This window comes from Bufo bufo, chromosome 8 (genome assembly GCF_905171765.1).
Source record: "Bufo bufo chromosome 8, aBufBuf1.1, whole genome shotgun sequence".
Classification (NCBI taxonomy): domain Eukaryota; kingdom Metazoa; phylum Chordata; class Amphibia; order Anura; family Bufonidae; genus Bufo; species Bufo bufo.
The window spans coordinates 9,940,737-9,954,328 of NC_053396.1; the positions used below are offsets into that span (position 1 = coordinate 9,940,737).

Genomic DNA, 13,592 nt, shown 5'->3' on the forward strand with positions numbered 1-13,592 from the left:
TAACCACCAGTTATCCAGTCATCAACACAAACCTCCATCATGGCCAACCGTGAGCAAAAACCTCTATCGTGACCAATTACCACTTACCCAACCAAGAGCACAAACCTCTATCATGGCCGGCTACAACTTGTCCAAACATAACACAAACCTCTATCATGGCCAACCACTAGTTGCACAACCATGAGTATAAACCTCCATCATGACCAATAATAACTTGTCCAACCATGAGCACAAACCTCTATCAATGCCAACCACCAGCTGTTCAGCCATCAACACAAACCTCCATCATGGCCAACCTTCAGTAATCTAATTAAGAAGTCAACATTATGTTAACATGCCCACTTATAAATGCGAATGACCAACACTAACATTCTAGGCATTTGACCAAGGCAATTTGACCTAGGAAAGTCCACCTACCAGACTATGACCACCACTAACCATAAACTGTCCATTTCCTTTTCCAGAAACGACTTTCCCATTCACCATCAGCAGACCACTGGACAAACCGAACGAGCCAAAAACCTCTGTTCTGATTGGCTGTTTGGTGGCCATAATCCTTCTACTTCTCATTATCATAGTCCTAATCCTGTGGAAACAATATATACAAAAGAGACTAGAGAAGGTAAAGTCCTTGGGGTCGGCAGTAGTATCAGAAGATCCTTGAGCTCCTGAATTTCCTTCTAATTATGACATAATACTGTTCATACTTTTTAGGCTCCACGTCGAATCTTGGAAGAAGACGCCACTGTACGATTGTCCTTCTACAGTTATACTATTGGCAACAACCAGACACAGATCCATCAGTCCAACCCCACTTATGAGAGAATCTTCCCTCTTGATCTTGACTATCAACAGCCAACCAAACCACTACGCAAACTACCTGAACTGTCCCAGAGTGCCGAGGATTCAGGTGCGTAATATACAACATGAGATTCCCTCCTGTAGAATATATCTTCAGGACACCAATGGTGGTTTATCTATAAACAAAAGAATGATGGAAAGGACTGTACCAACTACAACTCTAATACTGCCTCTATGTACAGTACTGTAACTATTATAATACTGCCCCTATCTACCAGAATATAACTACTATAATACTGTCCAGGAATATAATTACTATAATACTGCTCCTATGTACAGGAATATAACTACTATAATACTGCCTCCTAGGTACAAGAATATAACTACTATAATACTGCTCCTATGTACAAGAATATAGATACTATAATACTACTCCTATGTACAACAATATAACTTCTATAATACTGCCTCCTATGTACAATAATGCAGTTACTATAATACTGCCCCTATCTACTAGACCATAACTACTATAATACTGCTCCTATGTACAGGTATATAACTACTATAATACTGCTCCTATGTACAAGAATATAATTACTATAATACTGCCTCCTATGTACAAGAATATAACTACTCTAATACTGCTCCTAGGTATAAAAATATAACTACTATAATACTACTCCTATGTACAAGAATATAACTACTATAATACTGCTCCTATGTACAAGAATATAATTACTATAATACTGCCTCCTATGTACAAGAATATAACTACTCTAATACTGCTCCTAGGTATAAAAATATAACTACTATAATACTACTCCTATGTACAAGAATATAACTACTATAATACTGCTCCTATGTACAAGAATATAACTACTATAATACTGCCTCCTATGTACAAGAATATAACTACTATAATACTGCTCCTGTGTGCAAGAATATAACTACTATAATACTGCTGCTATGTACAGGTATATAACTACTATAATACTGCTCCTATGTACAAGAATATAATTACTATAATACTGCCTCCTATGTACAAGAATATAACTACTCTAATACTGCTCCTATGTATAAGAATATAACTACTATAATACTGCTCCTATGTACAAGAATATAACTACTATAATACTGCTCCTATGTATAAGAATATAACTACTATAATACTGCCTCATATGTACAAAAATATAACTACTATAATACTGCTCCTGTGTACAAGAATATAACTACTATAATACTGCTCCTATGTACAGGTATATAACTACTATAATACTGCTCCTATGTACAAGAATATAATTACTATAATACTGCCTCCTATGTACAAGAATATAACTACTCTAATACTGCTCCTATGTATAAGAATATAACTACTATAATACTGCCTCCTATGTACAAGAATATAACTACTATAATACTGCTCCTATGTACAAGAATATAACTACTATAATACTGCTCCTATGTACAAGAATATAACTACTATAATACTGCTCCTATGTACAGGTATATAACTACTATAATACTGCTCCTATGTACAAGAATATAATTACTATAATACTGCCTCCTATGTACAAGAATATACCTACTATAATACTGCCTCCTATGTACAAGAATATAACTACTCTAATACTGCTCCTATGTACAAGAATATAACTGCTATAATACTGCCTCCTATGTACAAGAATATAACTACTATAATACTGCTCCTATGTACAAGAATATAACTACTATAATACTGCTCCTATGTATAAGAATATAATTACTATAATACTGCCTCCTATGTACAAGAATATAACTACTATAATACTGCTCCTATGTACAAGAATATAACTACTATAATACTGCCTCCTATGTACAAGAATATAACTACTATAATACTGCCTCCTATGTACAAGAATATAACTACTATAATACTGCCTCCTATGTACAAGAATATAACTACTATAATACTGCTCCTATGTACAAGAATATAACTACTATAATACTGCATCTATGTACAATAATATAACTACTATAATACTGCTCCTATGTACAATATGACTATTATAATAGTATCAGTGGTATAAGGTATACAATTGTGTAGATTCAGCATTAAATATTGAGATGTCACATTTATTTGCAGCCTGCAGTGGTGACTATGCAGAGCCTGATCTGACCAAGTCCACCCCACATCAAGGCTTCCAGAACAGTGTCCCTCATTATGCAGAAACTGACATTGTTAACCTTCAGGGAGTGACCGGGAATAATATGTACGCTGTGCCGGCCCTCACTGTGGACTCACTCACGAAGAAGGACATCAGCGTAGGAGAGTTTCCACGCAACCAACTACGGCTCAAGGAAAAACTGGGAGAAGGACAGTTTGGAGAGGTAGAGGACCCCCTTATATACATCCTCCATGTGGAATTCAACAATACACTATTTCATTGTAATGATGTGTAATGCATTGTTTGGCCGACAGATGGCACTGTTGGAGCTAAGGTATATTGTGTCCCTGATGAAGTTTTTTGTATTGAGTTATAAAACAATGAAACTAACCAAACTTCTAAGGATCACTTTTTGAGAAATATATAACTGCATTTGCAGTGTAGTTCTCTCTAGCAGCCTTTGCAGGAGAATCACCTATGCTGCTGAGAGTACAGGACACCTCCCTTGTACTAGGAGAACCAAGGTAATATAGGGAAAATAGAGAATTATATCATAGTGTGTCTGTAATCCTAATGCAGTCTATACATTATTTCATTGCAACAATGTGTAAGGCATTGTTTGGCCTGCAGATAGCACTGTTGCAGCTAAGGTGTATTGTGTCCCTGATGAAGGTTTTACTGAGTTATAAAACTATGAAACTCACCAAACTTCTAATGAAAACTTTTAGAGAAATATATAACTGCATTTGCAGTATAGTTCTCCCTAGAAGCCTTTGCAGGGGAATCACCTATGCTGCTGAGAGTACAGGACACCTTCCTTGTACTAGAAGAACCAGGTTAATGTAGGGAAAATAGAGAAATATATCATAGTGTGTCTGTAAGCCTAATGCAGTCTAAATCAGTGCTATATACCATACTTGCCTCACATTTAATTGACATTTACACTGCCGTTTAGCTTTATCGGACGGAGGGGGAGTTTGATTCTGAGATATGATTGACAACAGAGGAGGAAATGGTTCAGGAAGCAGATATAGACCGTTTATAATTTATAGCTGATATGTGCGATATGATGTGCGTTTTCGTTGGTTCATACCCCGAGATAACCAACTGAATATCACATGTCACAAGATGTTGTTGTGGTTCTTGATGAACTTTATGCCACATATGGGCTGCATTCTCTCATCTTCCAGGTTCATCTGTGTGAGGTGGAAGGGCTTCAAGACTTCCTGGAGATGTCCTCAAGTGACTGCAGCAACCAACCAGTTCTAGTGGCGGTGAAGATGCTGAGAGCCAACGTCACCAAAACCGCCAGGTACATCATTAAAGGAGCACTGCAGAAGGATACAGTGGGTCATGCAGGGTCTGCGGGGGCAGAGCATGACACAGGGATGATCTCTTTGGTGTGTTATGCTCCTCACCTCAGGACCTGCACTATGCAGAACATCTATGAGATCTTGGGATATGACCATACACATGAGATAACTGTCAGCTATCACTCCCGATCCTCCCATACATATGCATGATTGGCCAGGCCAAGCATGCATATGTAGTGATTAGGAAGCGGGAAGAAAGACACTTTGAGAACGAATGAATCTCACCCAACATCAACTGTCGGACTATAGTTGGGAGGACTCCATACACATTGGAAGGTTGTCTGAACCCGCCGACATTGGAAGGTTTCATTTACAGTTGCAAGAAAAAGTATGTGAACCCTTTGGAATGATATGGATTTCTGCACAAATTGGTCATAAAATGTGATCTGATCTTCATCTAAGTCACAACAATAGACAATCACAGTCTGCTTAAACTAATAACACACAAAGAATTAACTGTTACCATGTTTTTATTGAACACACCATGTAAACATTCACAGTGCAGGTGGAAAAAGTATGTGAACCCTTGGATTTAATAACTGGTTGAACCTCCTTTGGCAGCAATAACTTCGGCCAAACGTTTCCTGTAGTTGCAGATCAGACGTGCACAACGGTCAGGAGTAATTCTTGACCATTCCTCTTTACAGAACTGTTTCAGTTCAGCAATATTCTTGGGATGTCTGGTGTGAATCGCTTTCTTGAGGTCATGCCACAGCATCTCAATCGGGTTGAGGTCAGGACTCTGACTGGGCCACTCCAGAAGGTGTATTTTCTTCTGTTTAAGCCATTCTGTTGTTGATTTACTTCTATGCTTTGGGTCGTTGTCCTGTTGCAACACCCATCTTCTGTTGAGCTTCAGCTGGTGGACAGATGGCCTTAAGTTCTCATGCAAAATGTCTTGATAAACTTGGGAATTAATTTTTCCTTCGATGATAGCAATCCGTCCAGGCCCTGACGCAGCAAAGCAGCCCCAAACCATGATGCCCCCACCACCATACTTCACAGTTGGGATGAGGTTTTGATGTTGGTGTGCTGTGCCTCTTTTTCTCCACACATATTGTTGTGTTAGAGTAAATGTTATGAGACGCACAAGAGTGAATGAGGCCACAGATGGAGGTGCTCGCAGTAAAAAAGGATTCGCCCCTCCTTTACAAGTAAAACAATATAAAATGGTATACTGGGCACTCACACTATAGGCAGAACCATAAAATAGAAACAATGCTAATGACTGAATTAACAGATTTATTAGTATGGCTGGACGTTAATAATAATTGAGATAAAATACAATGGACTAAACTATCTAAAAGTCAATAGAATATCATTGGAATAAAATACAATACATTATAAGTACCTAAAATGAATAGAATATTGGTAAATAGACAATAATATGGAATTAATAAGGAATGGTAATATGCGGCTATAATAACATCTAATAGTAAAGTTTAAAAGACAGTCGAGTTCCTGGCCAAGGAAATGATGATTATAATGTTTAGGATATTGGGGCAAGGTCTATGAATAATCCAAAATCCAATGGAACACTGATAGAGTGAAAGAGCAATGCTTTCGTTGCAGTGAGTGTAATATGCGGCGTCCCGCTTATACTCACTGTTCGGTGATTGTTAGTGTGGATTGCACTGCTGTGGTTCCGGTTCTCTGTGTCACCCAATAGTTGTTCCCAGGTTGTCTCCGCCACCAGTTTATAGGGCTCTGGTCACCGCTCCGTACGATAAAAGAGCCGATGTCCTCCAAGCCTATGTTTGCCTGCTTCCACGCTGGATTGACTTTGCGGTCGCAAAATAAGGATGTGCTTGTTCTCTGGTTTGGAGAGGTTCAAGCTCCTGATGTATCAGCGTGCCAGGTTCTCTTAGAAGATGTTCCGGTTGTATAGCGTCAGCCTGGAGAAAATTCAACACTTGGTGTAACAAAGGTTCAAATGGAGATAAGCTGGGGGTCTTGGATCAAACGCGTTTCGGGGCTTCACGTTGCCCCTTCCTCAGTGATGAACAATCCCCCTTACAAAAGACCTTTTTATGTAAAAATCAGCAGAACTTTTTACATAAAAAGGTCTTTTGTAAGGGGGATTGTTCATCACTGAGGAAGGGGCAACGTGAAGCCCCGAAACGCGTTTGATCCAAGACCCCCAGCTTATCTCCATTTGAACCTTTGTTACACCAAGTGTTGAATTTTCTCCAGGCTGACGCTATACAACCGGAACATCTTCTAAGAGAACCTGGCACGCTGATACATCAGGAGCTTGAACCTCTCCAAACCAGAGAACAAGCACATCCTTATTTTGCGACCGCAAAGTCAATCCAGCGTGGAAGCAGGCAAACATAGGCTTGGAGGACATCGGCTCTTTTATCGTACGGAGCGGTGACCAGAGCCCTATAAACTGGTGGCGGAGACAACCTGGGAACAACTATTGGGTGACACAGAGAACCGGAACCACAGCAGTGCAATCCACACTAACAATCACCGAACAGTGAGTATAAGCGGGACGCCGCATATTACACTCACTGCAACGAAAGCATTGCTCTTTCACTCTATCAGTGTTCCATTGGATTTTGGATTATTCATAGACCTTGCCCCAATATCCTAAACATTATAATCATCATTTCCTTGGCCAGGAACTCGACTGTCTTTTAAACTTTACTATTAGATGTTATTATAGCCGCATATTACCATTCCTTATTAATTCCATATTATTGTCTATTTACCAATATTCTATTCATTTTAGGTACATATTGTTGTGTGTTTCTTCCAAACAACTCCACTTTGGCCTCATCTGTCCACAGAATATTTTGCCAGTACTGCTGTGGAACATCCAGGTGCTCTTGTGCAAACTGTAAACTTGCAGCAATGTTTTTTTTGGACAGCAGTGGCTTCCTCTGTGGTATCCTCCCATGAAATCCATTCTTGTTTAGTGTTTTACGTATCGTAGATTCGCTAACAGGGATGTTAGCATATGCCAGAGACTTCTGTAAGTCTTTAGCTGACACTCTAGGATTCTTCTTCACCTCATTGAGCAGTCTGCGCTGTGCTCTTGCAGTCATTTTTACAGGACGGCCACTCCTAGGGAGAGTAGCAGCAGTGCTGAACGTTCTCCATTTATAGACAATTTGTCTTACCGTGGACTGATGAACAGCAAGGCTTTTGGAGATACTTTTATAACCCTTTCCAGCTTTATGCAAGTCAACAGTTCTTAATCGTAGGTCTTCTGAGAGCTCTTTTGTGCGAGGCATCATTCACATCAGGCAATGCTTCTTGTGAAAAGCAAACCCAGAACTGGTGTGTGTTTTTTTATAGGGCAGGGCAGCTGTAACCAACACCTCCAATCTCATCTCATTGATTGGACTCCAGTTGGCTGACACCTCACTCCAATTAGCTCTTGGAGATGTCATTAGTCTAGGGGTTCACATACTTTTTCCACCTGCACTGTGAATGTTTACATGGTGTGTGCAATAAAAACATGGTAACATTCAGATCTTTGTGTGTTATTAGTTTAAGCAGACTGTGATTGTCTATTGTTGTGACTTAGATGAAGATCAGATCACATTTTATGACCAATTTGTGCAGAAATCCATATAATTCCAAAGGGTTCACATGCTTTTTCTTGCAACTGTATATGGCCAGCTTTACAAATGGCATGTCACACCTGTATGTTTTTTTGACATGACCCTGGATGTACCTTTGGCAATCAAAATAAAGCCACCATACTTTACACTGCAGACTACATCCAGTATAATGGATTTTTAAAATATTTAAAATCAGCTTTGATGTAAAAAAAAATCCAATTGTTGTGTTTTTTCTTTAACAGAAATGATTTTCTGAAAGAGATAAAGATCATCTCCAGGCTCAAGCACCCGAATATCATCCGCCTGCTGGGCGTCTGCGTCCGGGACGACCCCCTCTGTATGATAACGGAATACATGGAGAATGGAGATCTTAACCAGTTCCTGTCCCAGAGGGAGATCCGCAGCCAGTTCACCACTGCCAATAATATTCCGTCTGTAAGGTAAGGGACAAGGGGCAGACATACAGCAAGGAGGGGCCCTATCTGGGGCCCCCCTGGTTGGTTCATGCCATGTATTATTGCCCCTCCCTGCACTGCTTCCCGCCTTGTGTTGCAGAAATGGGCATCGTGACCTTTTGGTCATTTCCCCCTCGCTTGTTGATGGGCTTATGAATATGGCGATGCCTGTCCATAGGAATGGGCATGGACGTAAATGTCCGGCCTCTGTCTGTCCTAAATTTGCATTATAGGTTCCCAACTGCAAGGTCCTACAAGTGGCCCCAAAGCAAGAATCAGAATGGGCTACAGCCATAGGGGATCAGCTGTTAGGCCTCCTGCATTGCAGCACTGGGGTCTTGAATTGGACTTCTACTGCCCCAATCAGGTCATAAGTAAATGCCCCCCTGTGCCTTCCACCCGCAGCCTCCACAACCTCCTGTACATGAGCACGCAGATCGCTGCCGGGATGAAGTACTTGGCCTCCCTGAACTTTGTACACAGAGATTTGGCCACGAGGAACTGCCTGGTGGGGAACAGTCACACGATTAAGATAGCAGATTTCGGAATGAGCCGGAATTTATACAGCGGAGATTATTACCGTATCCAGGGGCGCGCGGTGCTGCCGATTCGGTGGATGGCCTGGGAGAGTATCCTATTAGTAAGTGATTGACACAGAACTGAGGTCTTATACTCCGAGGGAGTCCTCCATTCTGAATCCTGATCTGTGTTGTGTTCTTAGGGAAAGTTCACCACTTCCAGTGACGTGTGGGCGTTCGGGATCACCTTATGGGAGATGTTCACCCTCTGTAAGGAGCAACCGTACAGCGTCCTGTCAGATGAGCAGGTGATCGAAAATACTGGGGAGTTCTTCAGGGACCAAGGACGTCAGGTAATGACATGAACCATATCAAACTGCTTAACTTATACCAGCTATAGGTATAAAATTAGATAAGGAGATACCCAGGTTATAGCAGCATGGTCCATCTCACTATATACAAGAAGATGTATAACTTATACCAGCTGTACATATATAATTATATACAGGAGATGCCCAGGTTATACCAGCATGGTCCATATCACTATATACAAGAAGATGTATAACTTATACCAGCTGTACATATATAATTATATACAAGATGCCCAGGTTATACCAGCTGTACATATATAATTATATACAGGAGATGCCCAGGTTATACCAGCTGTACATATATAATTATATACAGGAGATGCCCAGGTTATACCAGCTGTACATATCACTATATACAGAAGATGTATAACTTATACCAGCTGTATATATATAATTATATAGAGGAGATACCCAGGTTATACCAGCATGGTCCATATCACTATATACAAGAAGATGTATAACTTATACCAGCTGTACATATATAATTATATACAGGAGATGCCCAGGTTATACCAGCTGTACATATCACTATATACAGAAGATGTATAACTTATACCAGCTGTATATATAGAATTATATACAGGAGATACCCAGGTTATACCAGCATTTTCCATATCACCATAATTTATACCTATGAATCTCATTAGCTCTTAGGCCGAGATGTCTCCATGTTGATATTTGTTGTCTCTGGTTTTTTAGATCTATCTCTCTCAGACACCTCTCTGCCCAAGTCCTATATTCGACCTGATGATGAAATGCTGGAGCAGAGACATCAAAGATCGACCCACGTTTGAGACCATCCACCAATTCCTGATAGAACAACTGGACTCCATTGTGTAATCTGTGTACAAGGAACACTCCGAGAAACACTTGACCCTGAAGAGGCAAGCTCTTGTCGTAACCGACTCATCTGGAGCTATACTGGACGTGGCCTTTAGTTATCTAGATGTAGATTGTAGAAGGACCAAGAGATAATGTTATCCTGAGGCGCTGGTAGACTTCCTGGGACCCCACCGGAACCCTCAGTCTCTAAAAGAGTTCCAAGCCCCTTGAGATGTCAAGACAATTGACTCCAGAGGGGGTAGAAGATGTAACATTGCACTTCCCCAGAAGGGGAGAAACCAGCTGGGATTGAGGACTGGAAATAAGATGTGAGAAGTAGGACAGTTTCCCACTGAAAAAAGTACCACTACATTCTGTGTGTATATATCTATATATATGTGTATGGGGTGTGTGTCCATCTATTGGGTGATCATATTGCCATGACACAGATCCAAAACCTTGCTATCTTGAGGTGGAAGTAGTTTAGAGAATAATTGAAAGGAGTCAGTTTTGTGTGATGGGACCAACTAAGACAGTTGAGTTTTGGAAGCCACCTTAGATGCTACCACCCAAAAGATATATGGTGCGTTTGGGAGTGCTCCGTCTGCTCATGTCCCCACTTTTTAGGGATTTTTTTTTATGAATGTAAATATAGAAAGATAAATTTATAAATATAGTCACATGACAGGACTTGTTTGACTGTCTTCGATGTTGATGTTCAGTTTATGGCTCATCTAACCATTCCCTAGACTAATCCTTGTATGTTTTGCCGACCCCCTCATTTTAACTCACCCTTGAGCTCTCCTTATTCATTTGGATTTGTAATATGTATTGCTACCTATGTCAGTGGACAACTAAGCAGTGAGGGTCTTGAGACCAGTTCAAGAAGAAGCAGAGATGGTGGTGGCACAACCTTCTCCATTGGGGAAGAGAGTGTCCCTTTTCATGGCTATAGTGTGCCACTTTTGTCCTTATGGACTGAATGTGTTGTAATTGTACAGATCTGGTTATAAATTCATTCAAGGCTATATGTACCATAGTAGAAACTAATGGAGAGAGGGCCTCAACTCAGATTGACCCCATTGACTGTCCTAATGGGTATTGTAAGACTGCAGACGTCTCCTCCTATTCATAAAATGGGTGAGGAGGGATTATCTTGAGGTTCATGCTGCCCTCCTCTTTTGACTTGAGGCCTAAAGCTTAGATGCCCCTGTTTTCCAAACTGAGGTCTCTCAAATCCCAAAATTTCCATTCGGAGCAGCCATTCCAGTCAGTCTGTAGGTAATTACCCCCCCTTGTAACCAGCCTGGGTGGTACTAACGTGCACTTAGTAGACTGCTGATGAAGCCAATATTGGATTTTTGGCTGTATGTCAAAGCGTTTCTTAAACAGTCGTGACAATTTTTGTAAAAAATGTAGCTTAGTCCTTTCTTTGTTTGGTTTTGTGAAACATTGTACAGGATAGATATGCGACAGACTGCAAAATTTGTGCTTTAACTGAGCACGTGGGATGGCTGGGTATAGAGTGTTCTGTGGGTCGATCAGTTATTTTATTTTTTATAATTCCATAATTTTTGTAATTATTATAACTCCACTAATTAAAATTGTATCTTGCTCTCAGATTTAAATCCTCCCCTACCAATGTCACCTGAAATGGCTCTTCTCGTGCATTGCTCAGCAGGGGGAGACAAAGAGCAACAGGAGAAAGATCCTCCCAGGTCAATGAGAATATGAAATCTGTGCTACAGTTTTTGTACTATAAGTCTTTACTCTTCCATTGATGCCAATATCGATATTAACTGGAACTGCCTTTTAAATCACCTTGGTTGTAACTGTTGCTTTGCCTGTCATGATCTGATAGGATTGAAATCTCTCAAATAGCCATAGCAGAGGGCCCCTGGTGTGGCCCATCCATGGCCGGTCACTTACTTCAGTGGCCGACATGGAATAATCCTTGTAGGGCCAGTGGATTCCAGAAGCCAGTCTCGAGACAGCATCTACAGTTGAGTGAATGGTCTAATGGATGACCTGTTTGGAACCATACAGCCTTTCAATCATAAGTCAATTGGTATTTCCACTCCATACCATTCCCATGACCTATCTGTGTAGTAGAAAGATGATGGGATTTCCAACCCAAAAGATTACAGATGGTATGGTTGCCATCTTCCAACTCTACTAAGACATGCCCATATGACTATGGTGGAGATACTGGCTCAAGAGACCATCAGTTGCCATATTATATCTTCTTTATGGGAGTTTTTAAAGGTCAAGTTGAAGCATCACCATGTCAGTCAATACAAGTGAAGAACATCTCCCTATTGAAATCTGGGCTTGTCTAGCAAAGTAATCCTAAGTTTGGTCTGGGTAAGCTCTTCATCAATGAACCTTTATCCCTCCCTGAACTATTGCATTCATGTGCAAACAAGAACATCTTGGCAACCAATCCCATTATAATCCCACAATAGCTGGGATGGTTAAATTTCTGCATTTTTGGGATTGTACATGGGATCGTACATCGTAGCCCTGGCAATGAACCAGGTGAATCTGTGAAATGGGCACATGGCAATATGCATCAGACGTAAGTATGTGTAGACGTATCTTTTAACGTCGTTTTGGAGGACTTTCAATTTGGAGATTTAGAGGGTTGGACATTGTCCCAAAAATGTGGTACCGCCTGTTTGATCATGAGTAATGAGGTCTGTTAATGAACCGGTTTGTTACATTGTTTCTTGGCCACAAGTTACGCTCTGACTGGCCCTAGTTCACGGTCGGGTTCACTCATATACACATATGCACACCCTTGTAAATCTGGATATATCTGTGGATCTCCATCATAGGCCAGAAGGTACCATAGATGACTGTACCACTAAGCACTATGGAATGGATGGCGCAACATGGCTTGTGGAGGCTGAGAGCAACTTGTGGCTGGCTTAGCTTGAAGCTTCTGGGCTCCAATGCAAAATCTGTAACAAGGGCCCCACCTACCATATGCCATTTATAATACTGGTGTATCCTTATGTGGCATAAGGGCATATAGCTCCCTCAACCAACAGAGCCTATGTGTACCCCCATAGCTAGGCCGCTGGTACTACTACAAAAACACCAACCCAAAGTAATATTGCGCTGAGGCTCGGCATTGCCACCATACTGAGGGACGTCAGAATATTGGTTTACAATAAATGGATAAAGGGCAACCAAGAAGGGAAGTTGTCAGGCTTGGATGGATGGTCAATGGCAGAGGTACCCTGGACCACCAACAGCAGGTGTCTTTAGTCACACATCCCTAAGAATAGAGCAATTTGCTATGTGGCCACTGCACGTTTGGTTATATCTCATTTGCACTATAGGATCTATGGTGTACAGGAATATTCCATAGAGTGAACCAGAGATGGTTGTCACATGGGATAAGCGGATGCCAGATGCATCTGATGCTACTTATCTCTGGGGTAAACCAAAGAAAACCCCATACAGTGGGACCCTTGTCACCAGTGGCCTTAGATGGTTGATGGTTCCTGCTGAAAATGGTGGACTCC

The 13,592-nt window shown here is 41.0% G+C and overlaps 1 protein-coding gene across 3 annotated transcripts in view; it reads left to right on the forward strand.

Moving 5' to 3' along the window:
- The window catches only part of LOC121009181 (discoidin domain-containing receptor 2-like), a 78,334-nt gene extending 68,062 nt beyond the window's left edge, over positions 1 to 10,272 (forward strand). For all 3 annotated transcript variants that reach the window (XM_040442102.1, XM_040442104.1, XM_040442105.1), the window contains 8 exons: positions 465 to 622; positions 715 to 910; positions 2,924 to 3,168; positions 4,136 to 4,257; positions 8,136 to 8,333; positions 8,754 to 8,988; positions 9,070 to 9,219; positions 9,937 to 10,272. In XM_040442102.1, the coding sequence (XP_040298036.1) occupies positions 465 to 622; positions 715 to 910; positions 2,924 to 3,168; positions 4,136 to 4,257; positions 8,136 to 8,333; positions 8,754 to 8,988; positions 9,070 to 9,219; positions 9,937 to 10,077 (1,445 nt within the window). In that variant the 3' untranslated portion in view covers positions 10,078 to 10,272. The remainder of the gene's footprint in view (positions 1 to 464; positions 623 to 714; positions 911 to 2,923; positions 3,169 to 4,135; positions 4,258 to 8,135; positions 8,334 to 8,753; positions 8,989 to 9,069; positions 9,220 to 9,936) is intronic.
- The last annotated feature ends 3,320 nt before the right edge of the window (positions 10,273 to 13,592 follow it).